This window comes from Talaromyces amestolkiae (genome assembly GCF_001896365.1).
Source record: "Talaromyces amestolkiae strain CIB chromosome Unknown scaffold3.1, whole genome shotgun sequence".
Lineage (NCBI taxonomy): Eukaryota > Fungi > Ascomycota > Eurotiomycetes > Eurotiales > Trichocomaceae > Talaromyces > Talaromyces amestolkiae.
This window is the reverse complement of record NW_024468039.1, coordinates 249,002-274,105: the sequence shown is the minus strand read 5'-3', so window position 1 is coordinate 274,105 and position 25,104 is coordinate 249,002. Positions and strand designations below refer to the sequence as shown.

The 25,104-nt window shown below is 47.2% G+C and overlaps 11 protein-coding genes across 11 annotated transcripts; 5 read left to right on the top strand and 6 right to left on the bottom strand.

Moving 5' to 3' along the window:
* Window positions 1-8: 8 nt before the first annotated feature.
* Window positions 9-1,349, bottom strand: BHQ10_002148 (uncharacterized protein; the record flags this gene model as incomplete). The annotated part of the gene is made up of 1 exon (XM_040874262.1): window positions 9-1,349. The coding sequence occupies one exon, from the start codon at window positions 1,347-1,349 to the stop codon at window positions 9-11; it is 1,341 nt and encodes a 446-aa protein (XP_040730653.1).
* Window positions 1,350-2,123: 774 nt separating this feature from the next.
* On the bottom strand, window positions 2,124-4,700 carry BHQ10_002147 (uncharacterized protein; the record flags this gene model as incomplete). Its single annotated transcript, XM_040874261.1, has 1 exon — window positions 2,124-4,700. The coding sequence occupies one exon, from the start codon at window positions 4,698-4,700 to the stop codon at window positions 2,124-2,126; it is 2,577 nt and encodes an 858-aa protein (XP_040730652.1).
* A 3,297-nt stretch (window positions 4,701-7,997) lies between these two features.
* Window positions 7,998-8,909, bottom strand: BHQ10_002146 (uncharacterized protein; the record flags this gene model as incomplete). The annotated part of the gene is made up of 1 exon (XM_040874260.1): window positions 7,998-8,909. One exon carries the CDS (start codon window positions 8,907-8,909, stop codon window positions 7,998-8,000), a length of 912 nt encoding a protein of 303 aa, XP_040730651.1.
* Window positions 8,910-9,612: 703 nt separating this feature from the next.
* On the top strand, window positions 9,613-10,708 carry BHQ10_002145 (uncharacterized protein; the record flags this gene model as incomplete). Its single annotated transcript, XM_040874259.1, has 2 exons — window positions 9,613-10,147; window positions 10,200-10,708. The coding sequence occupies 2 exons, from the start codon at window positions 9,613-9,615 to the stop codon at window positions 10,706-10,708; spliced, it is 1,044 nt and encodes a 347-aa protein (XP_040730650.1).
* Window positions 10,709-10,768: 60 nt separating this feature from the next.
* Window positions 10,769-11,249, bottom strand: BHQ10_002144 (uncharacterized protein; the record flags this gene model as incomplete). Its single annotated transcript, XM_040874258.1, has 2 exons — window positions 10,769-11,063; window positions 11,128-11,249. The coding sequence occupies 2 exons, from the start codon at window positions 11,247-11,249 to the stop codon at window positions 10,769-10,771; spliced, it is 417 nt and encodes a 138-aa protein (XP_040730649.1).
* Window positions 11,250-12,056: 807 nt separating this feature from the next.
* BHQ10_002143 (uncharacterized protein) lies at window positions 12,057-15,035 on the top strand (the record flags this gene model as incomplete). The annotated part of the gene is made up of 6 exons (XM_040874257.1): window positions 12,057-12,943; window positions 13,436-13,476; window positions 13,549-13,661; window positions 13,731-13,784; window positions 13,831-14,013; window positions 14,067-15,035. The coding sequence occupies 6 exons, from the start codon at window positions 12,057-12,059 to the stop codon at window positions 15,033-15,035; spliced, it is 2,247 nt and encodes a 748-aa protein (XP_040730648.1).
* A 194-nt stretch (window positions 15,036-15,229) lies between these two features.
* Window positions 15,230-16,216, bottom strand: BHQ10_002142 (uncharacterized protein; the record flags this gene model as incomplete). The annotated part of the gene is made up of 2 exons (XM_040874256.1): window positions 15,230-15,750; window positions 15,802-16,216. The coding sequence occupies 2 exons, from the start codon at window positions 16,214-16,216 to the stop codon at window positions 15,230-15,232; spliced, it is 936 nt and encodes a 311-aa protein (XP_040730647.1).
* A 601-nt stretch (window positions 16,217-16,817) lies between these two features.
* Window positions 16,818-18,092, top strand: BHQ10_002141 (uncharacterized protein; the record flags this gene model as incomplete). The annotated part of the gene is made up of 1 exon (XM_040874255.1): window positions 16,818-18,092. The coding sequence occupies one exon, from the start codon at window positions 16,818-16,820 to the stop codon at window positions 18,090-18,092; it is 1,275 nt and encodes a 424-aa protein (XP_040730646.1).
* A 2,134-nt stretch (window positions 18,093-20,226) lies between these two features.
* BHQ10_002140 (uncharacterized protein) lies at window positions 20,227-20,445 on the top strand (the record flags this gene model as incomplete). The annotated part of the gene is made up of 1 exon (XM_040874254.1): window positions 20,227-20,445. The coding sequence occupies one exon, from the start codon at window positions 20,227-20,229 to the stop codon at window positions 20,443-20,445; it is 219 nt and encodes a 72-aa protein (XP_040730645.1).
* Window positions 20,446-21,407: 962 nt separating this feature from the next.
* Window positions 21,408-21,944, bottom strand: BHQ10_002139 (uncharacterized protein; the record flags this gene model as incomplete). The annotated part of the gene is made up of 3 exons (XM_040874252.1): window positions 21,408-21,429; window positions 21,485-21,582; window positions 21,642-21,944. 3 exons carry the CDS (start codon window positions 21,942-21,944, stop codon window positions 21,408-21,410), a joined length of 423 nt encoding a protein of 140 aa, XP_040730644.1.
* Window positions 21,945-22,824: 880 nt separating this feature from the next.
* On the top strand, window positions 22,825-24,249 carry BHQ10_002138 (uncharacterized protein; the record flags this gene model as incomplete). Its single annotated transcript, XM_040874251.1, has 3 exons — window positions 22,825-23,138; window positions 23,199-23,932; window positions 23,990-24,249. The coding sequence occupies 3 exons, from the start codon at window positions 22,825-22,827 to the stop codon at window positions 24,247-24,249; spliced, it is 1,308 nt and encodes a 435-aa protein (XP_040730643.1).
* Between the last annotated feature and the right edge of the window lie 855 nt (window positions 24,250-25,104).

Sequence of the window (25,104 nt, the reverse complement as noted above, 5' to 3'; positions counted from 1 at the left end):
CTTTTTGTTTATTCCTTCTGATTCGAAGAAGACAGTCTTCGATAGATGTGAATCTGAAATCTCATATCCTCTAATCTGATATATCCCTGTCCACCTTCCAGCTCCACGTTGTAGTGTAATTTGTGGTTGGCGTCTTTCCGGAACCATCTCGAGTCTTGCGAGACGAGTTTTTCCCAGGACCCTTCTGCGACACTCAAAAGGGTATGATCAAGGAGGAATTTCATGGGATATTGTCGTTGCTGTTGCTGTGTCTCTGTGGAGTCATTCTTAGCGAACGACAGAGTTGAGTAACTCCCTGGGCTATCGACGACCATTAATATTGTGCCTGGGCTCGCTATGTCCGTCATTCGTAGGAGTAATTGTGTCGTTCTTGATATAGATGTTGAGAAGAGTTCATTGAGGGTGAACATCAGTGATATCACTCGCTGACGATGAAGGAGGGACTTGAGACCTTCCTCGGAAAGGGACAGGATGTCCATTTTCTGGAATGATATATCGATCCCTTCGTCTTCCTGCCCCGATATCAAAGGCGCCACAAATGTCTTTGTACCAAAAACATCAGGAGAATGTATCCCCGCTGTCAACCTACTGACAACATCGGACCATTCAGCGATATCAATAGCAGTTATACCCATCTTCCTCCTCCTCTTTTGTTTAGGTGACGTCGCTTCATCCAATGATAGATTTTCAACCCCTTCAAGAGGTAACGACTCATCTGTATCCTTTATAATATTTTGCTCGTCTTGCAGCGCCCTCCAAGCACCAGCCAACGCAACAATTTCTGCGCCGGCACCACCTCCGATACACAATACTCCAACATCCTCTTTCCCATCATCCAACCCATGACCAGACTCAAGCGCACAGTCAATAACACCCTTGAACAAACCACAATAAGCCAACGATCTCGACGCAGACCAGCGCAACGCATAAGCCCTCAAAAGCGAAGGCGACGCATCCGTAAACGCAGACTCAAAGTCTCGATTAAACAAATGCGTTTTGAGTTGCTGGATCTGCGTCGATATATCCTTCTCTTCTTCTTCTTCTCCTTCTCCTTCTTCTGTATTATCGACATCTCTATTTACCTGCTCGAGGGAAGAGAAGAGTGCATATTTGAATACATTCAGTAATAATTGTTGCAGGTCCGGCGATATCCTCTTTGCCGATGCCGAGAGATCAATGTGCTCATTCTCATCTTCCATTTTGTGATCATTATTGACTGCTGTGGTGGTATACTCTTTTCTCGATGATGGTGGTGTCTTTTTTGCTGCCTGTTTCTGCCGCTGTGGTGACCCTCGCTTTTTGGTGGGCCCTACTTTCCATTTTTCTTTTCCGTTGCCTCCGCCGCCCATTGTTGGAATGAAATGGAGTCTAGCCTTGTATTGGACTGTCTTTTTATTAGTTATATCGACCTTTGGGATGTATATTTGAGTTGACCGGTCTCTTTGCGCATGTCAGGGTTATATAAAAAAAGTAATTGATAGTGGGGAGCAAGTGCGATGCATGAGCCAATTGTTGCAGAGACAGCTCCACTTTCATTTCCAACCCTACGATTATCAGACTTAATGTACTTTAATTTTATATTGGTGATTCGCATAATTTACGATTCTATAAGAAGATGTGTATAGACAGTGCAGAGATGTCATTGATTCGTCTAAGATGTAATGATGATTGTAAAAGGTGAGAAAAGAAGAAGAGATAGTAATCTGGCTCAAAATGAGGGGGTCTTCTGATGAAGAAAATGAGAAAATGAGTGATGAGAAGTATGGCAGTAACAATGCCAACAAAAAGATACAAAATCATTCGCTCTTCAAGAATGAAAGGTAATGAATGGTGATAGAAGAGACAATGACTCACACAAGACCTCTTGAAACAAAAACAGAAAAGAATAATCGTCCACAATGGCTGTACATCCAGAAATTATGCGCCGACATAAATACATAGACTCAAATAATATGAGAGAAGAGAAATTGTAGTACGGTAAATCGATAGAGAAGACGCCGCCATTACCAATGCCCATCATAATAAGAGATGGGTCATTTCATCAAACAGAAAGCCGTAGAGTGCGCCGAGCCTGCCATGGAGAAAACGCAAACAAGAAAACGAAGTGACGACGAGGGAGATAATTAGGAGTCATTCTGTTTGTCTTTCGACTTCCAAAACATCAATCGGCTGACCCGATTACTCTTCCGTCGGGTCTTTTCGGCCTCGTCTGCAGGTGGTTTCTCTTCGTGGCTCAATTTACTCTTTTCGCCATACGAGGCACCTACCAGTCTGGATAGACTGACCAAACTAGATCGTTTGGCAGAGTTTGAATGGCTCGATCGAGGTGGTAAAGCGTTGAAAGACTCCCGTCGTTCACTCGATGAATGAGGATAGAAGCTAGACGAAATTCGCCCTCGAGGATTCGTACGCGTGGAAGCGCTGCTGCTCAAAGATGGAACATCTTCAAATGAGCTCTGTCTTTGGTCGTGTAGCGACTGGTTGAAAGTGGTGTGGTCGGTCATAGATGATGCTGTCGCCGATCTCGGCCCGTCGAAGGACATGTTGGACGGATCCGGTGATGGGAAAGCAGAACTTGAAGTGTGTCGAGAGGGAAGTGTCAGCTGGGAAAAGCCAGAGTTAAGATCAAGAGGTGACGAGCAAGGTCGCTTGTCAATAGCCAGCATGTGAGGAGATAATTCAGGGCTGTGGTTTGCGTGGTGCGGCACGCGAGGATGTGCCCACTGATCAGCCTCCACTATTTCCACGGAATTCTTGTTCTGCGTCTGATGATGCGAGAGCGTGGTTTCATTCTCTTTCGCTTCTTCTTCTTCTTCCTCTTCGACAGCATCGCCTGGTCCGTCTTCCACAACGGTGTCGTCGGCAACTTGAATGCCAAGGCCATCGTCACGAGAAAGTACAAGAGCGGACTTTGGTCGTTGAACAGCCTGCAAGGTCTCACTGCTTGATGGAAGCATATCACCCTCACTTTCTTCATCAATGACGCTCGAAAGCTCGGCATTGGCTTGCTCAACATCGGCTTGGGCCTGGTCCTTCATCGTAGGAGATTGATGCTCTGCCAAAAATGCATCTTCTTCCTCTTCATAGAAAACGTCCACACTAGCCATAGCGTTATCACTACCCAGCCGAGGAAATCCAATCAGTGCACTGCGATCGAACGGAGGCATCTCCGGTGCGCTTTCAGCTCGTCGATGGTAGCGCATCTCTGGACCAACGAATTCACCACGTCGACCACCACTGTACATGCGCTTGGTTGCCTGCGAAAATGCACTTCCAGCAATTCTACCGGCACCCATTTCAGGAGTATTGAAGGGGCCTAGTGCCGCGTCAAGATCAATGACGGGACTGAAGGTGTCATTTTCAACGCCTTGCTCATAGAAACTGCGTGGTTTCCATGCTTTCTCAAACGCCTTGTCGCTTTCGCCCTCTGTATCCTGAGTAGTCTGCTTTGGTATGTTTGGATTCGTGGGCGTCCGTATAATAACCGTGTTGTCTTCGTCAAAGTTGACTTCGATCGAACCCAAATCGGAATTGGTACGAGTGAGGATGGGAGGTGGTGTCGGGCTTCTTCTGGATAATGGTCGCTTAACATGGGTTCGCTTGTTCTTGAGCGGGAAGATATGGCCGGCCCAATTGCGCACTTTTTTCTGCTTTTTACCGTGACAGTCATCCCCTCTACGAGGATGACTATCTTCAGCCCCCGAGCGCGAATTAAAACTAGATGCTGATTCCCACTTTTCGGCAGAAGGATCCTGTGTAATATCAAGTGTTCGTTCAGTAGACAGTGAATTCCAGCGGCGTTTTTGCTCTTCAAAAGTCGCATTTCCCTCCTCCTTTCTCCTCTTCTTCTTCTTTTTGTTCTTTTTCGAAGAGTGCTTGTCCTTTATAGATTCGGTATCCGACATGTCCACGGTCTCGGATGATTGGCGCCCTAAGCCTAATGGTCCCATGCCCACAGACGACCTCCTTAAGAAAGACATTTCGCTAAAGTGTTCGGATGGTCTCGATAATTTAGACATGAGCACGCCTGCATCCGCTGTCTTCGGTCGGGCTTTGATTGTTTCTGTCGAGGAGGATCCCTCAATTTTGTTGCTTGGTGCTGCGCTACTTACTCGGGAATGGTTTGGCCGGACGGTAGACAGGCTGCTGGACGTTTCCGTGGATATCATCGATACTGGTCGAGGTCTGTCGTGGAAAGTGAAATCCGGACGAAGAGTCATTGGTTGTTTCGCCGGCGAGACTGGTGGACTAGGTTGTGGGAGTAGGTCGACAGCAGAACGAGACATTGGGCGGGACATGTGACCTTGAAAATCGTGCTTGCTATCGGCGGGAGTTGTTGGAGCACTTCCAACTGTTAGGATTTGAGGTGCAATTGGAGGCGCAGCGAGCGTCAGGGCAGTAAGGTCCATGCTTGACATAGCCTGGGAACGGCGATGAGCATGACCCCGCCGGCCGGGACCACGAGACGGTGCGCTCATTCCTGGCGCAGGTACAGTAGCGTTTTCTCCATCAGCAGTTCCAGGACTGGTGCCCATCATTCGAGGACTTGGAGGACCATCTTGCCCAATCAATTCGCTAGGACGTCGTCTGTGGCCGATAGGTCGGGGAGCCGTGACGGTAGATGTGGATGGTGTAGACGCATGTATATTGCCGGGGTTGAAAGAAAAGGCCGGCAGCTGAGCAGGTGTATAGTCGCGCATTGCGTCGGTGGAAGATCGTGGTGGGAATTCAAACGGTGGGTTAGAATGTCGATTATGTATAGTCACGCCGTCGAGATCGTCTGGATTATAATCCATCGTCCCGACAGGGACTCTCAAAGATGATGACATCGACGCCATGAATCATACAATCACTCAACGGGTCGAAAGACAGGACGAAAATTGGCTGATCGTTCAACAACTAAACTCGAACAATGCCTTTGTGAAGCCACAGTCGAATGCAATCATTAAGATAGCCGTCACGATCGCAAAGTCGTAATCCCAATACAGGCCTCCAGACTCCCACAAGACTTCCCTGTGTCGGTTGTCGAAAAGTCGAGAGTCGTTATTGAGCGAGCCGGAGGCCAGTCACCAAAGATAAGGCACCATTAAGATGGTCGGACGCAGACGGGGCGGGTAGGAGGGCGTCGGAATGATGATTTGCGAATGGGGTCGTCCGGTGCTGAAACTAGGCTACAAGGCGAGCTGACGCAGAATATTGAATGGGTTGTGAGATTGCGAAACCCCTGCGGGTGTTGAATAATAAGCGATTCGACTCGTAATGAACGGACGGCCACAAAACTGGGCCAAAGGATTTCACCGTCACGGAACGGGTTTGTTCAGTTGTGGTTTCGGGTCGAGAAAGAAATGCTGCAGCAGAAAATAGAAGGACGAAATCAAAATGAGGGAAACGAATAAATTGAATGAAGGGAAAGCAAAAACAAGAAGGAGAACAGGCCCTACGAAAGGCTATGAGCGGCCGGGGGGGTTAGGGAAGGGGAGGGAGGAGAGAGAGGAAGGAGAAGAGGATGTATTGAATTGGTAGGCGGGAAGAGAAAGCGAGGATTTGTTTGGGGGAGCAGCCAAGACGAATGTGCCAAGGCTGGCCTGAGGGTGACTTTGCCGCCTGAGGCCCGCGTGCGCAAGCCTGAAGACTAAGGCACGTCGCCCAGGCACAGGAGAACCTTGATTGGCCCTCTTCCAGGCTGGTCCACCACGACAACGCCATGTTCATGTTGTGCATTTACTACGTATTAGCATATACTACATACGTGGTAGTAGGTAGTCAATTAACTTTCCCGTAGTAGATTACACAGTCTAGTACGTAATACAGGTTGTCTGAAGGATAGTCAGTAATCTGTTAATGAGTATATTAATTGAGACATCTGGAAGACTCAATGGTAAGGAGATACCAAGTAGGTAGCGAGTAATGGGAGCAAGGATGGTGGCCGACTAGTCGTCCGGAGTGATATTAGCCGTTGCTAGGGGATCCTGATCAGCCGAGATATTGACCGGGACTCCCTGCTGTCGTGCTGTTGATTATTAAATGTTTGACAACACCCAGACAACTCATCGTCGCAAAAGAGTCGTTGTAATGCAATTACATACTATTATGTATGTAACATAGTTGAGTTGTACAGAAAGCAGAGTAATGGCATGCTCCGAATCTGCGTCCTACCCTAGATAGTACAAGTACTTTGACTGCAGGCAACGTCGCACCCAATCAGTATTCAGTTATCTGCACTAATTAGCTACTGCGTAGTAGATTGGTAAGGGCTTGTTTTCAGCTTGGATGTTCTCGACTTCGTAACCGATGAAAACATTTGAATCACGACTCGAACCGTTGATTAATGCATATAACAATCGTCCAATATGCCTATCCTCGACAGGCCTACGTGGTACATACTTCCGCACCCTGGTCAATGATAATATCATAATATAATACTACCCTGCTGGTTCGGAGGAACACTATGAATGTACCGCAGTAAACAAAGTAGACGATAAGTTGAGTTGGGAACTCAGCGGACGATTGGCTCAGTCCTTTGGGATCTTTTGAATCTGAGTCCGGGGGTGGTACGTCTTGGCGGCTGCCCCCACCCAGTCTGCCAATCATCAGTGAAGACGCAATCTCCAATTGCCTCGAAGCGGTAAAGTGCACATTGAAGGGGGGTCTTAAACTTTGGTAATGGCGAGTGATTGGCTGAATATCCGAAGTCTAACTATACTTGTGGGTCTGTTCAATCCATTGTGGAGCTGTTCGTCTGCAAAAGTACGGAGTACTACGGAGTCTGCCTGTCATCCACTGTGTCTTTACAGTGTATCTTCTCAACATCGCAACATCGATTGGGTGAAATCAATTCGCTTACAATGCACCAACTCTGAATGTATGCGACATTGACTGACCGACTTTCTTTTGCCACCATCTAGACCTTTTAGCCAAAGATCATGGAGGGTATCCGACGTGATGACTTGCAGCGGCCACTTGGGCCTCGACTCCAGTTCAAGGTGTGTCGGCTCGACGGGAACAAATGACAATTATAATCCATCCTGTCTTGCGTCAGGTTGCCCATATTCTCGAAGGTTGACCGAAACTCGACTACATCCCATGTTCATTGGGTGAAATACCTCTTCCTTTTCTATCCGCGTATGTGGTACAGGGCATCAATAATTCGCTGAGTCCTATGACCTCATTTTCAGGACCTGGGACTCACAAAATGCGACTCTCTAAGTTCAAGGGAGGGCGAAAAAGGCATTCTGTCGACAGTCGCAGTGCAAACCTGTTGAAACAGCTCAGCCACAGACCACGACAAAATCGTCCTACGTATGCCACAACGGAACAAGGGACTCCACAAACAAGCCCCCGAAACATCCTACCCTTGCAATTTCCACACTCAAATTTCAAACTGCACGAACGGATGGACCAGGCTGTATGTTAATTAATTTGTCCGTCGATCAAACTGATCCTTCCGCATCATTACTACGGATGCCGGATGGAGCCTCCGTCAACATCAGTTTGTGTCTCTAAGATCGGAACACGACTATCCATACTCGACTAAATAGCTCAACTACTAATCCGTCTAAATACATATACGTACTCTTATTAGTGTTTAATCTCCGCCGGAGGCCGATTTGAGACAGTTTAGAGCATACGTAGCAGTGTGGTCCACTTTAGATGGACTTCAGCGGTTGTGTAGCACGTACTAGATCGTAGTTGGCTGGTTGACTATGGAATCAAGTGGATACGGTACGTGGCTGTCCTGAGGTAATTATTGGGGAAGTTTGGGAAGATCGTCGTGGTGATCTGGAATTATTTGCGATCAACTACATCCATGGAGGTATATGGGAAGTCACAATACGTGCTTAGAAAGTTTGCGCCTATTGATAGTGGTACCAACACAATAGGGATAGAACAGTAGACACGGATGCACCTGGAAAAGGTTCACCAATTACATATAACAGAACTAAGCATCAGGCAAAGATTAATCTTCTTTGATTTTACAGAGAAACAAGGCTGTCGCCTCAACTAATTGACCTGTTCAATATCTCAACCGCCGCCGTATAAGCCTCGTCCCTCTTCTTCGCTCGGTGAGTATCCTCCTCACCAATATTCTTATCCCACGCGTGCCCACATCCTTCTACTCGCAGCGAAACAACATGTTTATCTCGAGCCTCCTTCTTTATTCTCTCAGCCAGACCCGTTGCCTCATCAGCTAGATAATCCTGCCCTGCCGTTACAATCAACACATTATCCGGGAAATTCTCAGCTGGCGCATAGAAGGGCGAAATCCGAGGATCGCGAGCGTCTCGATCCAGAAAGTACGACCCATCAAAGACCTTGGCCATCCAGGGCGGTATTTGTTTGTCAGTCGGCTCGGGTGGTGATTTGGCGTCTGGCGGGGTGGCTAGATCGGCAGGKGGATAGAAGGCGATTACGCTTCGGAATGTGTTTGGTGGTAGTATCATTGAGGATGCAGCAAGAGACAGATTTCCGCCGGCGCTAAAACCACCAATGCAGATACGGCTGGGGKCGTATGTGATGCCATTATTGGTGTCGGTAGGTGAGGATTTGATGTACTTGACGACATCTTCAATGTCATGTAGAGGAGCTGGGAAACTATTCTGTGGCGAGAGTCTATATTGGATGTCGAGGACAGTGAATGGGGTTTCTTTGCTGACCCGGCGGCAGTAGAAATCATCACTGCCGTGAAGAGGCATTATGAAGCCAGAGCCATGGAAGTTGAGGAGCACTGGGCTCGGAGTCTGAAGAATGGTAGGACGATATACATGTGCCTTGATGGACCGGCCAGCATCGCGGGAAGGAATTCGAAGGACAAAGTCTGGGTTTGCTTGAGGGCGCTTTTGCGTACGGCGATGTATCAGTCGAAGGAAGAAGACGATAATCGTCAGGCGCAGTTTCCAGAAGAACCCCATGCTTTTGGCTTGCTGTAAGCTGTTGTTGAAAATGAAGGATAATCGTGGTCAATCACCCAGTGATATTAATGTTTCTCTTCGTAAAGATGAGAACTTAGCCTCGGCACCCTTTACTTGAATTGATATGAACGAAGATATCCGCGACTCGGAAATAATTGAATCAATGTGAGGCGGTAAAAGTCATATCCGGCGAGTGTTCCACATTCACATCCAATTCTACTGTTGGTCGAAGATGTCTCCTTGATCAAGAGATGGTATATAGTATGTCTATCGTGTATAGCCGCGTTTATTTACCGTGGAGGGATGCGGGGTTAGGAGCGGTGCTCTTTCGACAACTGGATGAAGTACCAGTTGAATCTACATCAAAAGGATCATTAACTTTGAAATAGCCCTAACTTACAAATCAGAAATCCCGAGTGTTCATGGTGACAGTATCTGAACCTCGGAGCTACTGCAGTGTTTATTGCAGCTAGATGCGAAGGTCCAGCAAGCCGATATCGCAAACGATCGTCAATAAACACTGAGTCAAAATGACGAATATTGATGAGTATAGCGGAGGGGCTTCGTCCTCAAAACGTACCCCGCTTATGGATTAGTCACTTTCTTGAATGAGTCAACTCATTCCTTTTCTCACTTCGTCTTCTTATTACTTGGAATCACTTAATCAACTAATTCCAATCGTCTCATCGTCGAATCAGCCAAAATGCCTCTCATCGCATCAACAGGAAAACCCCGCGTCATCCTTGGGTTGATGACCTACGGCCCGGACCTCAAAACCGGCGCGCGCATCACTAGCCTCGACGAATTCAACCAACATCTGGACTACCTCCAATCGCAGGGATACCATGAAATCGACACCGCTCGTGTCTATGTCGGCGGTCAACAGGAAGCATTCACGCGCGAAGCTCGCTGGAAAGAGCGCGGACTCAAGATCGCCACCAAGGTCTATCCTACAGAGGCAGGACTACACAAGCCCGAGAATCTGCGTCGGTTGTTCGAATTATCACTGAAGGAATTGGGAACGGAACAGGTTGATATCTTCTATCTGCATGCGCCTGATCGATCAGTGCCGTTTGCGGAGACTTTGGAGGAGGTCAATAAGTTGCACAAGGAGGGAAAGTTTGTGGAATTGGGTTTGAGTAACTACACGGCTTTTGAGGTTGCCGAGATTGTGACCATCTGCAATGAGCGAGGATGGGTGCGTCCTACCATCTACCAGGCTATGTACAATGCCATCAGTGAGTGCCCTTGTTCTCGACTATCTGCGAATCGAGTACTAATCGTTGATAGCACGATCAATCGAGACTGAGCTCGTGCACGCCCTCCGCAGATACGGTATCAGCATCGTGATCTACAACCCTCTAGCGGGTGGCCTCTTCTCCGGCAAAATTAAAAGCAAAGATATCAAGCCCGACGAAGGCCGTTTCAGCGACGTCGCCATTTCCGGCCAACGGTATCGCGACCGCTACTTCAAGGACGAGACATTCAGAGCTTTAGAACTCGTCGAGAATGTGGCTGCCAAACACAATCTTACGCTCTTGGAGATTGCGTTCCGCTGGCTCCGACACCACTCCGTGTTGAAATGGGACAACGGTGGTGATGATGGTGTGATTCTCGGTGTTAGCAGTTTTGATCAGTTGAAGAACAATTTGGCAGATCTAGAAAAGGGGCCTTTGCCTCAGGATGTTGTTGATGCTTTGGATGAGGCGTGGTTGATTTGCAAGGCTACAACCGCTCCTTACTGGCACAATGAGCTCAAGTACACATATGATACCCAAGCGGCTTTGTTCAAGAAGTAACCACCTTCATAGCTAGACATATTGTACGTCAACTCAATTGATAGATTGATTTCATATATATCATTGCTGCACCAACTGAAACAAGACATTATTCTTATTATCATTCGCTCCTCCAATACACGTACTCGAAAAAGGGCTATCGCCACAAACAGCTCTCGCCGCGCGCATACACCCTTCCCAACGTCCTTTTGTAATGATAATGTTTGTACCCGTGGTCTCGACTTGAAGGTTTAATTGTGCATCGCCCGAGGCACCCGTGGTCGTTGTGGGTTGTCCCTGGCATTGTTCAATTGTGCCTGCAATACCGCCGCAGATTGAGAGGATGGCGACGTTGATGTCGTGGCTGTTCAGGGTTCTGTAATTGAAAGCTGTCAGCTTGGTTTCTTGCATGTGATGAATAGGTCAAATTGATTGCTTACACTCCCGGAGCAGTACATGTTGTATTGGTGATGGCGGCAGGGTTGACGCTTGTATTAGCTGGCGTGGGTAAAGCCATAGTTTGCGCGGCAAAAAGGATGGTGCTGATGATATAAAGAAGCATTTTGTCGTTTGTTAGAATTATGACGATATGATTCCGAATAAAATAGGTAAGAGATTGTATGTGGTTTGGAGGAATGGCATACGCCAGGTCTTGCAAGTGAGCGAATAGTTCGATTGTGAATGATGAAAAATGGAAACAGCATCCTTGGTCATGTATTCATCGATTATTTATATACTGGTAGCAAAATTGACGCCTTAATGTGTTTATTATCCCAGCGGCAAAAGGACATTTGAAGGATCACAGAAATGCATCAGGTTCCCCTGTTTTGTCTACATCAGGATGACTATATTGCTCCAATTTGCAAATGTGTGGAGCTACAATGTTTGAGATTGTAATATTGATCAGATTATCTCTCCTAGGCATGTACACTGATATTGAAGCCCTAAGCGAGGTGAGACAGTTGCGGTTGCAGCTTATTTCCGGATCGGGTAAATCCGAGACAAGGCACAAAAAGCCCTGTATCAGAGAGAGTACGATATTGGCAGCATTATCAAGTCTCTCTCAGATCTCTCGAATTTTCCTTGCCATCATTTAAATACGAAAAATGTAAAAGCATATACAGACCACAGAGACAAGATAGGAGATTGATAGTAGAACACCGATCTATCTGCGTGATTCGCTCGGAATTATCCGATGCAGCCTTTTCCTTGTTTTGGCAACTTCCAACTTCTTGACCTCGTACCATGACAATCTGAATCACAATATCTACTATAGTAGTATATAACGGGAGCCTCAAATTGCTCAATCGAAGACTCTCCTTGGAGGAAAATATTCCCTGACTCAATATACCTATTTGATAAGCCCAACATGAAGGAACAAGACCCCGCCAGTTCTAGCTCCTTCCGAGTCCTAATCATCAACCCCAACACCTCAACCCAGATGACCTCAGCACTCAAACCCATCATCCAAGGACTCAACTACACCGACATCCACTTTGACTATTTCACCGCACCAAACCAATCCGTCACGCTACCCGACGGCAGAGTCATCGAGCCCGTTCCCAGCATCAATTCGGGCGATGACTCGGTACAATCAGCGCAGCATTGTCGCCCCTTTGTGGAACCACTGATACCCCAATATGACGCTTTTCTGGTAGCATGCTACTCTGCGCATCCACTTGTGGGAATGCTACGATCAACTATAAGGGCTCTTGAGAATAAAGCTCTTCAATCAGACTCGGGCACGTTGCAAGTCTTCGCCGACGGGCAAGAGATCAATCCAAGTAAAGGGAAAAAATATGTTACAGGGATCTTTGAGGCTAGTGTGACTACTTCCCTGATGCTGATAAGTAGTTTCCATTTATTGGCGGATTGGTCTCACCACAAGACGCAGTCGCAAGACACTTTTGGGATTGTAACGACTGGAGCGGTATGGAAGAAGGAGCTTACCAAGGCTGTATCAGCTATGATAAATGGTCCGGATGAGAGTGAAGAGAAGAAGAGGGATTTAATCTCGAATGTTGTCGATACGAGCCCAACGCCATCACCACCGGCACCTGTTTCGGTGCCACGGTTTGCAGGCGTGGAGACGACAGGTCTGACAGCTGTCGAGTTGCATGAGACGCCGCCCGAAGAAGTGCGAAGACGAATGATCGAGGCTACTGAGAAGCTGCTCAAGGGCACTGCGCATCCGGTGCGAGCTGTGTGTATGGGTTGCGCTGGGATGGTAGGCATGGAGGAAGCGGTGCGCGCGGGGTGCGTCAAAGCGTATGGAGAGACTGAAGGTGAGAATGTGCATATAGTTGATGGAGTTGTTGCTGGCGTTGGGCTGCTTGTGAATGCCTGCAAAGCTCGGGTTTAATTCAGTGGTGGTGTACAGGTATAGCCTTCTCGGTTCTGGGATGTGATGATTTATGACCAGTGTTGATATTCCGGTTTTCTCCATTGTATATAATTTGCATAATTTATTTTTATTGTCAATACAATCAATCTATTCTTGAATATCTATCTCTCCTGTATACTTCAATTTCTGCCTAAGGCAGAAGCCATATCGATAAGGCGATAAGGCACCAACCAACCACATCTTTTGACCTCCGCGGCCTAACGCGTTCAATCATCAGACGCGCCATACACAATATTTTCTGGACTTTGAATCGACGACCTGCTCATGATAACGACATATAATGCCCAGGTATTTCGCCTTGACACGATATAAACGTGATTGACTAATTGACTGTTCTGTTGCAGAGAAATTATCACCATTCAAGCCGGCCAGTGCGGCAATAACGGTGCGTTCAAGCCAACCCCGCTACTTCGATTGTCAATTACATCACAAAAGAAAGAGACCTGACTTTTAGTAGTCGGCAGTCAATTCTGGCAGCAGCTCTGTCTCGAACATGGAATAAACCAAGATGGTAATCTGGAGGAATTTGCGACTGAGGGCGGAGATCGGAAAGATGTGTTTTTCTACCAGGTCAGTCAGCCATTCGATCGTTAACGCTCACTGATTGCCGGTTATACTAATTTAGGATGCATGTTATAGAGTGACGATACAAGATATATTCCCCGAGCTATTCTGCTCGACCTCGAGCCTAGAGTTAGTCTTATTCTACCCACGACTGGAGTCTCGTCTGACTTGATAGGTGATCAACGCCATTCAAACCGGACCATACCGACACATCTACAACCCTGAGAACTTTTTCATAGATCCTCAAGGCAGCGGAGCGGGCAACAATTGGGCTGCGGGTTACGCACAGGGGGAACATGTTCACGAGGAGATTTTTGATATGATTGATCGGGAGGCTGATGGGAGTGATTCTCTGGAGGTATGCTCTAGGCACTGTATTACGTACGGACGAGGAATATTAACACGGTCTAGGGCTTCATGCTACTTCATTCCATAGCGGGTGGTACAGGCTCGGGCCTGGGAAGCTACATGCTCGAACGAATGAATGATCGATTTCCCAAGAAACTTATTCACACATACTCGGTGTTTCCAGACGGCCAAGCAGCTGATGTTGTGGTCAACCCTTATAACAGTCTCTTGACCATGCGACGATTGACACAAGATGCCGACTCGGTTGTGGTTTTGGATAATGGCGCGTTGTCGAGAATCGTCGCCGATAGAATGCACGTGCAGGAGCCGTCATTTCAGCAGACGAATCAATTAGTTTCAACTGTCATGTCGGCATCTACCACCACACTCCGCTATCCAGGCTACATGCACAACGATCTCGTCGGCATCATCGCATCGCTCATTCCCACACCTCGAGCCCATTTCCTCACCACATCTTACACCCCCTTCACAAGCGACAACATCGAACAAGCAAAGACCGTCCGCAAAACCACCGTTCTCGACGTCATGCGGCGATTACTCCAACCCAAAAACCGTATGGTCTCCGTCACACCCAGCAAATCGAGCTGCTACATCAGCATCTTGAACATAATCCAGGGCGAAGCCGACCCCACAGATGTACACAAATCACTCCTCCGAATTCGTGAACGACGACTTGCCTCGTTCATCCCCTGGGGTCCCGCAAGTATTCAAGTTGCCTTGACCAAGAAATCACCATACATCCAACACACACACCGCGTCAGCGGCCTCATGCTCGCAAACCACACCTCTGTCGCGACATTATTCAAACGCATCGTACAACAATACGACAGACTACGAAAACGAAATGCGTTCCTGGATCAGTACAAAAAGGAAGCGCCCTTTGCGGAAGGATTGGGCGAGTTTGATGAGGCGAAAGCGGTGGTTGTAGATTTGATCAAGGAGTATGAAGCGGCGGAGAAGGAGAATTATTTGAATCCGGATGCTGGGCAGAAGGAGGCTGTTGCTGCTTGATTTTCTTTCGGCTCATTGCGTTCCAGGCGATGATTTGTTTTAGCGATACCTCCTCAGCTGCGAGGGTACTGTACGGGCGTTCAGTGTGCGGGCGTAAAAGGATCGGCGATAGCATAAACATTTCAAATATGTACTACCCTTATGAGACAAGTAAAATATATACATCCACAAATACTATTAAAAAGTCAAATAGATTACAACTCCGTCGAATTAGGCGCAACAACCAATATCACCACAAAACTCGAAATCACCAATCCAGCCGCGACAAACGACACCAACGCAACACTCCCTCTGCTCGCGGGGAACTTTCCACGCACAATCCAGTATTGAGATTCAAAGTAACGATGAAACCCAATGACCAGAATGAGGATTGCGATGCCGATGAATGTTGCGCCGAGGGGTTTGCCGATATTTCGGTATTGGCCTCTGTTGCCTGTCGTTGTTGTTGCCGAGAGACCTATCGTGTCGAGCGATGATTGATACGAAGGAGGAGTGAGGAGGACTTCGAGGAGAGATGGCGACGATCTTAACGGGTTTTGTAATGGGTTCTGTATTTGATTATTGTTGTTGTAATAATTATCGACATAAGAGGCGGTAGAAGTTGGTTGCGATGGACTGCAGGATACGGAGCTGTTGAGACGGAATAATTGTGTGACTGCGATACCGATGGATGCGAATGAAAGAGATGTTCGAAGCCAGGCGAGGAATGTGCGTTCTGTGTCTGTTAGTTGTATGATCCCAAAAGATTGTGTAAGGGGGAAAGTACCCAAAGCGAGGTGATCTCGTGCAACACTGCCTTTATTCTCCAGTTCCAAAGTACCGTATTTCTCCGCTACACGACGAAACCACGGCTGATGGGCAGCCGCATCTTCTTCCTCAGTTTGATTTTGGGCTTGATTATTATTGTTGTTGTAGCGATCCCCGTTGGAATTGGTATTGTCATTTGTCACTGCAACATTCCGATTGGTGCTGTCGTTGCTTTTTCTATTATTCACCGGTCGTGGTGCTGGATGCTGAGGCTCCTGCTGTGGTCCGTTCTGTCGTGCTTCGTCCCGGTTATATTCATCGTTCCACGAATTTCGAGCGGTGGTTCCGTCCTCCCTGGATAATTGGCCGGTCGATTGATATTGAGTATTTCGAAAGGAGCCATCCATAATGGGTGGCACTCCGTGGGTAGCCATTTCGAGGATTCTTTATTTTTCTATGCTCGGAGGATCGCGTGGGGGCTACTAACATCCGTGACAGACAGCAGATATATTCGTTGCTTTTTGCTAGTCGGCTATGATGTAATTGACTGTTGAAAGAATTGAATTTATTGCGAAATACCAAGCCGATCACGCAAAGATAAGCACGCAGCTATCCATGTATCTGCTGATTCGTTAATCACAAAATGTGACTGATTGGAATTGAGATGGCTGAAATATAGCCGATAAGACAAGGACAGTTCCTACCTCTTCTCTAGACTCGGGGCAGACAGCAGGCGTTATTATTATGAGCACCAAAAACCGAGTCAATTGCCACACAAGCACAGCGATTTCAAATAGGCGGTCTCGTGAAGCGGCGTTTTTTATTGCGGTCATGAGGTTTCTCTCTTAGCGGTATCCGGGGTTGAGCGACGTGAGCCAATGACAGCCAGGATCTGCAGCTGGGCTCCGTTCCCGGGCGGTGACACTGGGCAATATTTATGCTAGCTTGTCTACTGAGGTAATCGATGTTTGCCTTTTGCACATCTCTTTCGCAATATGATAACATCGTTCCGAGTCTTTACATAAAATCTTCGATATGCCCGCCGTCGATATAAAAACCACGGGTGCAAAGCCTGATTTGTCCGCAAAATTAGCTGAACTACGCGCCAGCAAGACAAGACGTTCCCCTCCTACTGTCCGCCAACAACAAGATCCGCCACCAGTAACGCCAGCTCTGCCTTCTCCCATCGATCTCTCTTCGCACACATTCAGCCGACCAGCCCGTCGTATTCTATCTCCTAAAGACCTTGACGCATTCGCATCTTCTCCCGCGTACACCCTTATCCTCGCGTTCATATTCGGTCTATCAGACAAGGTCCGCGGGCGGGCCGTCACAGACGTTCAGAATGATAATGTACCTGATAACATCGAAAATATTCTACGCATAATCGATTTATTGGGCTCTTTAGTAGAGAAGAATCCTGCAGAAGACCAAGGAGGATCCCGATTCGGCAACCCTGCGTTCCGTGCCCTTTTCGACGATACTGCGTCCCAGAGCCCGGAATGGCATCGCGAGATACTAGGAATCCAAAATACAGAGGCCGTGGATGAGATATCAACATATCTGATACATTCCCTTGGGTCACGAGACCGACTCGATTATGGCTCTGGACATGAACTCCATTTCATGATGTGGCTGTTGTGTCTGTACGAGTTGCGAATCGTGTCTATTACAGATTTCCCTATGCTTGTTTTCAAGGTTTATTACAGCTATATGCAACTAATGCGTCGGATACAAACGACGTATTATCTTGAACCGGCTGGGTCGCATGGTGTTTGGGGGCTAGACGATTACCATTTCCTCCCTTTCCTGTTTGGAGCTTCTCAGCTCGTGGAACATCCCTACATCACACCTCGCGCTATTCACAGCAGCGCCGTGCTCGACGAAGAAGGCGACAAGTATCTCTATCTCGACCAGGTGCGATGGGTAGACAGCGTCAAAACCGTCAAGGGTCTTCGATGGCACAGTCCCATGCTAGACGATATCTCGGGCGCAAAGAACTGGAGCAAAGTCGAGAGCGGAATGAAGAAGATGTTTGTCAAGGAAGTCCTTGGCAAATTGCCGATTATGCAGCATTTCTTATTTGGAAGTTTGATTGCGGCGTCGCCGGAGATGGGTCAGTTGTCGGATGAAGCGACATCATCTGGACAGCAGGACCAGCAAGGTCATCCTCACGATCATAATCACACGCATGGTGACGACTTTTGGGGGGATTGCTGCGGTATCAAAGTTCCTAGTACGATAGCAGCAGGTGAGGAGATGAGGAAGCGTATGGGTGGTGGGGGGTTACGACCGATTCCGTTCGATTGATAAGATGCCTTTATGAGTTCACGATAAGACTGGCAGGTTGGCATGATATGTATGTGCTATCACGGCTGTTACTTGCATATCAATTTTTAGGTCTTTAGCTAGGTAGTTCACGCTGAACTAGAGCTGCAATGCCACGTAGTTGAAATATGTACCCAAGCGCAAATGCAAGACTTGGCCGTTGTGTTTTATCAGGTCGATATATTTGCCTAGTACTCTGTACACGGCATGTATATGTACTTGCTACCGAAGTAGTCGACTAATTTTTGTGTATCCCTAGGTGTTAGTTAGTAACCGTTGGCCCAGATAAAGATGAGCGTCACCTGATACTTGCTTGCCACGTAATAGTCTGATGGCTTAAGACGTACCGCTTTTTGTCTGTATTTTGAGTTCCAACTGGCGACTAGTGGCGGTTATGACTATGTTTTAGTAACATTCAAGCAAAGATGGAATGATACCATCTTCGCAAAGTCTGTCGTGTTTTAGGCATGACTCATTGGTACTCTCCACAGGACGCAATTGCAGCCAATTTGCCGAATAGACTCAATTGATTTAAAGTTTTGAACATATGAAAAGTTGAAAACGGATAGCCTACGGTCGATCTCGAAATATCGCCGGCTGAAACGTGTACGGTCAGAGAGTCATAGCCAAGAGAGCCGACTGGCTCGATCTCACTCAGGGCAGGTACCTTTGGTGCCTTGATGCCTGAGGGTACTGATAGGCTGTTCTCCCGGCATCTGCGCTATTTCCGAACCCGGCTGGTCTTGTAGTCATTCGTTCTTTTTGGTATACTTATCATCTCTTTTTTGCTTCAAGGATGACACATTAGTAGCGGGTCCAGCTCCTTAAAAAGTTACATTGAACTTGATTAAGTAGGACATATGGCTCTATTGAGCCATATAAAAAGAAAATAGAAAAAGTAAAATTCAAAAGAAAACCTTGTACCACGCCCTTTCGGACCAGGCTGAGAAGATATATGTCCAGAGGAACTGACCAACAAACAACCTCAAGCTGGACTTAGACTCGCCAGAGGGTGTGAAATGATCGGACAAAACTGCAAATCTAAATTTACATTGGACGAATTGAGCGATCGGACGATGTAAAGGATTGATTGGACAAATTGAAAGGACGGCATGGGATGATTACTCGTGCTCAAACAAGGAATGCCGAAGAGGAGGACTATGGAAACACTGGTTTGTAGAAAATTATCGATTGATGAATCACTAGTTGGTCGCTTTTGTACTCCGCATGTATTTCATAGTCGCTGTTCGTTGACTAGCGTGACTCCTTACCAATCTGCAATGAATTGAATGAATGTTGCCTCGCCTCACCTCGCCTCCACCCGGCACCACCACCTTCTGATGGGTCTGTGGCTGCATTTCTAATGGATCTTATCGCAGTAACTGGCCTGGGTCTACCCCATTTCGGGCTCTCTGCCTGTAGTATGTACGTAGTCTCTTACCGACCTGACTACCCGTATGTAGTATCCGTCGGATCGTCGTTCGCCTCATCAGCTGCGCAGGTCCTGGCGCTCGTGTCCGCCCAGGACAGGTCAACCGCCATAACTCTGGCGGTCCGACCCAAGGTTGTCTTACTAACTGGTTAAGTCTGGAAACTTAACTTAGTACTAACGGAATACGTGGAACAGGTCACGCTCCTCTCTTCTAGTCACTTCTCCTTATTATTAAGGCCACTAACCGCTTACGGAGGGCTAGGTATATAATGCTGCTCTGCCCCATCCCTGTCTACTGCTTCATCCCTAATCACTTCACCCATCTTTGTTGCGTTCTTTCACCGCGCTCGTCCCCCCCAATCCTCGTCCCCTTCCTTCTCCTGTTGCTCGAGAAGATATTTAATCGGATCAATCTCTACTTCAGATTGTGAATCCACCGGGCTGGACTGACTGTCGTTATCTCGGCCGTTATCGGACACATCCCCGAAAGCTCCATACAGCGACGCTATCTTCCTTCTCCGTCTCTGGCACTCCAACATTGCCACCCGTCCTTTATACACCTTCCACTTCTCCAAGTCTTAAAGAGATTTCTTCTTACTCTTTTCTACGACCGCTTCCAACACACCCAACACACCTGCCATCCTCCACCCTCTTCGCCAAACACCTCCCGAAGAATACCTCACCATGCCCGCCCGCAAACCCCGTTGCAACTTCAAGGAGTGCAAGAATGCCGCTCAGCGCATCATCGGTGACTGCACATTCTGCAATGGACATTTCTGCGACAAGCACCGCATGCTGGAATCGCACGCCTGCAGCGGCCTGGAAGATTGCAAGAAGGAGTCGCATGCCCGGAACGCAGATAAACTCAACAGCGAGCGAACGACCGTCATCAAGGGTGTTTAACCCTTTTCTCACCTTCATCTGATATTCATTCGGAATTAGCGATGCGATTCGGTTATCGTATACGAATACCCGGATTTCAGTTTTATCATTTCTCTCTGCGATTTGCGAGCTTTTTTTGCATGGCGTTCCACGGCGTTTACCTCTTCGTCTGAGCTCTACGGTTAGGTCTGGTTTTGGATCTTTCGGTTTATTCGACAGTTGTCGCTCTATCTACACATCGCCTTACTTCGAATGATTATCGATATCTCCCCTTTTTTGGATATTACTGGCGAAGTCACAGGTGTCTGGTTTCGGTTCTGGGATCACAGTGACGGAATTCTTATGATCGGCACCATCTAGTGGTCATTGTACAGGGTGGTTGAGGATCTATTAGGGACTTGAAACAGTACCAGATAATACATATTGGAATCTACATATTCATCTATCATCTATCTCTTCGACATCGTACACATATCGTAGATTCGGCGTGACTCACCCGCATCTACAGACAATTTAGACGGGCCGGAGAGCCGAACTCACCATTGTTCGATGTCACAACCGCTCATCAATTCATGAAGATAGTTTATCATTTCATCCCAAGACTTTGACTCATTGACTGTCGCAAATGAATGCTGAATAAACGGCGCGAAGATCAACGGAGATGGGACGAACCCGCTTCTCTCTTCCGTCCAATCACTACCCGGCTAAACTGAGATCCTTGTCGTCAGCGGCTGTTTCAACGACGTACATTCAATGATGTTCCTATAATTACAGCTCTCGATCTAGATAATTTGAATCAAACTTATACGTAAGTTCCATACAGTACGAAGCTTATGTCATTTTAAAGATGTCATCGGTATAGTGCGATGTAGTTATTGCGTATGTGGATGGGGGATGCTCGGATGTGGATCAATTTCTTTGTGACAAGAATCTAGAGTTACAGCCAGACAAGAAAAGCAAAAGCGGTAATGAAGCAAGAAGTGTTATCCTGGCCCGATTTTTGGCCTGATTTGAACATGTCAGTGAGACCCGTGCCAGAAGGAGATGGAGAACGACATACATGTCATGATGCTCACTGAGTGTACTCAGGTATCGATTTAATTCCTCCACTCGTTCCTTGTGTGTCTTTACGCCTTCCCGGCGCAGTCTGTCGTTTAACTGTTGTCCTGTTAAATTGATTCTCTCTATAGTTTCAAGAATAGGCGAAGAATACACACCCTCTTCTTTCGTTGCTCTTCATGTTTCCTTTCCGCCTCGGTCTTGAAGACCACTCTCTTCTCGCCCGACTCCGATAGCTCATCATCCAGCTTGTCGTCGACAGTATCAAAATGCCGTTCAGAAGCTTCCTGTTTCTCAGGCTCAGCTTCCGTCGATTTTGCCCTTGTCTCTGCGGTAGCACCATCTTGATCGGTCTTCTTCTTCTTCTTTTTCGTCTTGTCTACCCGGCCATCTTTGACTTTGGAGCCTTTTAATTTCAGTTTTCCGCCTCCGCTGATGGCGGAGTATTCATCGCCGGGCATTATCGGAGCTTGGTTTTCAATTCTGAAATTGAAAGGCGATTATACAAGCGAACTCATTTTCCTTGCTTTCGAAAAGACCAACCAGGGCTTTCTCAGATGATGCAGGCGTAGTGCATATACGTATGATAGTAGAACTCGGCAGTAACTTAAAGATGGCGTGGCAGATGGGTATTGGCGGCCTCAGGCATTAGTATCACGTGATGGTGATAATAACGCAAGGGCAAGAATCACCCCGGCTTGAACGATTGGATCGGACGCTTCGGTAACTGAATCATTTCATTCTATACGGAGTACATACCTAGGTACATGCACCCTGTCGCTCTCGCTTCCATGCAATTTTTTCTCAGGAACATTTTTTCAGTCATTTGTCCTATCTCTTGCTGTCATCATCGATCTGAAATCGTCTAGTTGCCCATCTTGTGACAAGCGAACACATTGCACGCGGCCAGATCAGCTCCGCCCAGTCCCATCTCTAGCGTCCCTGACCCAACATACCGGCCAGGCTGGCATATCATTAAACCACTGCTGCAGATGACTCAGACACACCATTGAACTTAACATCGTTAGTTACGCCTTCGACATTATTACATAAGTCACGTAGCTGGTCACGCCCACTGTCACTACCACCCCCCCGCTTCTACCGCTGAAGCAGCCACTCATTGAACATCGTGGCTTACCACGGCTCGCTGATTTACTTATTCATCTGATATCTACTTGGTGATCCGTCATTGTGGCTTCGTTTCCAGCAGACACAGGCCTGGCGAGGCATCCCGACGGACTTGGAGTACATGAAGAATCTTTGCAACAACAACAAAATCAGCATCCAGACCCCGACGACTTCGATGTCTGGGAAGACGACGACGACGTCACTACCGGCACCATGCCTTTCCGCTCACCTTTCCATCGAATGAATGATGCCCATTCGCAACAACCGCTCCTGAAAGAGGATGGACCCCAACGGGAGTCCAATACATTTGCCGAATCCCATGAACGAATCCTCGAAAGACCGCATATGTCTCGTAGATCGACCTTTCGCAGCCGAACACCGGATATCGAAGACAAGAATCTTACCCGTCGGAAATACATACTAGCCTCGGGCTTTTTGCTGCTGAGTTTGATCAGTTTCGTGATTCAGACAGAGACGGCAGTGTATATTCAACACGAGCTTCATTGGGATAAGCCATATTGTATGCTGTACGTCATTTCCATTCCCTACGATGCTCTTCTATCGTCTAATCTATTTCCTGTCCATAGATATCTTACCCACGGCTCCTGGTCGTTACTATGGCCAACACAGCTCTTGATTCTGCGAATTCAAAAACGAAAACTGTCATGGGACGCTTTCTGGCGACGACATGTATTTCTCCTGCGCACAACAGCCCAGATGGTTGAACGGCAGGACCTGCATCTTACCACCCGAGACGATCATCGATCACCGGTCCCTTATATGTTGAAAACCACGGCTTTTATAACCAGCGCCTTGACCATTGCCGGCGGTAGCTGGTATGTCGCAGTGAACATGACGACAGCTAGTGATTTGACCGCTATCTACAATTGCTCGGCGTTTTTTGCTTATGCATTCTCCGTTCCGCTGCTGAAAGATAAACTCCGTTTCGATAAGATCTTTTCTGTGTTGGTGGCAATTATTGGCGTATTGGTCGTAGCATACGGGGACTCTGGTCCAGAGGCTGGCGAGAGCAGTGGTTCGGCTGACAACCGCACACTAGGCAATATCGTTATTGGTGTTGGAAGTGTGTTGTACGGACTATACGAGGTGCTCTATAAGAAACTGGCATGTCCTCCGGAAGGCACTAGTCCGGGAAGAAGCATGATCTTTGCGAATACCGTGGGAAGTTTGATTGGAACATTCACTTTGCTGGTATTGTGGTTTCCATTGCCAATTTTGCATTGGACGGGATTGGAAACGTTTCGTTGGCCCACCGGTGAAGCCGCCTGGATGCTTTTGATTTCTGTTATTGCAAATGCCAGTATGTTTCCTTGTGCGTTTTTTGAAGTTATTGCGGTTGCTAACAACTCGTTTCTAGCGTTCTCCGGTTCCTTCCTGGTTCTGATTTCGTTAACTTCACCAGTCCTCTCGTCTGTGGCAGCGCTATTGACCATCTTTCTAGTCGCCATCGTGGACTGGTTACGGACCGGGAAACCGTTGTCTGTTGCAGCCCTTTCAGGCGGTGTCTTGATTATTGTTGCCTTTCTATTGCTGAGTTATAGTACATACCGAGAGGTTGATGAGGAGCGGAGGCGCCGGTTTGCAGAGGATGGACCTGATTCAGATAGCGATGATTAAATGCTTTCCTTCCTTTATTCAACACTTGGACGCTAGAGGTTTTCGTATGTAACGCATAGGTTGGAGTCATTCTTAGAGGGCGAGTCATTTTTTTTCACTATTTCTTGTATATGCATCCATAGATGATTGACATATCTTTATTACTATCTCTCAACCATGTTTTCTCCTCTTGTTTCATATGTTGTAAGAACACTGTATCATGATAGTGAAAGGTCCTTGTATCGGGCTGTTATCTTTGAATACTGGAAGCAGCATATCAAGCATAATGTCAAGAGAATTCCCTGTAGCAAGCATTAGTATCTCCAATAGTCTAATTCTAAATACATCATTCACGATATCAATCTCTATCACTGAACTTTGTATCATATCTATAAATATTGGAAATACGAATCCTCGCTTAAGCAATATACCTGGAGGACGTGACAGTTGGATGAGGCTCGAGAAGCAAATCTTCAGAGCTAGGGTCCACAGCCCTAGCGATGCCGTATCTGAGAATAACTTCAGCGGTGCCTAATCCGGCCAAAAGCTTTAGACTAACATCTGTCAACAGACTTATTACGTATTCTCCATCACTATCGTGTATCAGTATCAGGTATCAGGTATCTTCGCGTTGTCTATCCCATTAATCTAGCTATTATTATCATCTATGAATCAGAATCTGAATATAAGGTATGTCATCACGAGGCCAGCTCCTTGCCTCTGTCTCCAGCGCTGCGTCACATGGTTAGCACATTTTGGACGAAGGACATTTCCTCGCTTGCCAGGAAAAAAAATCTTTTCTTCTTCCAAGAACACACACACACACACACACACACACACACACACACACACACACACACACAACAATAATAGCGA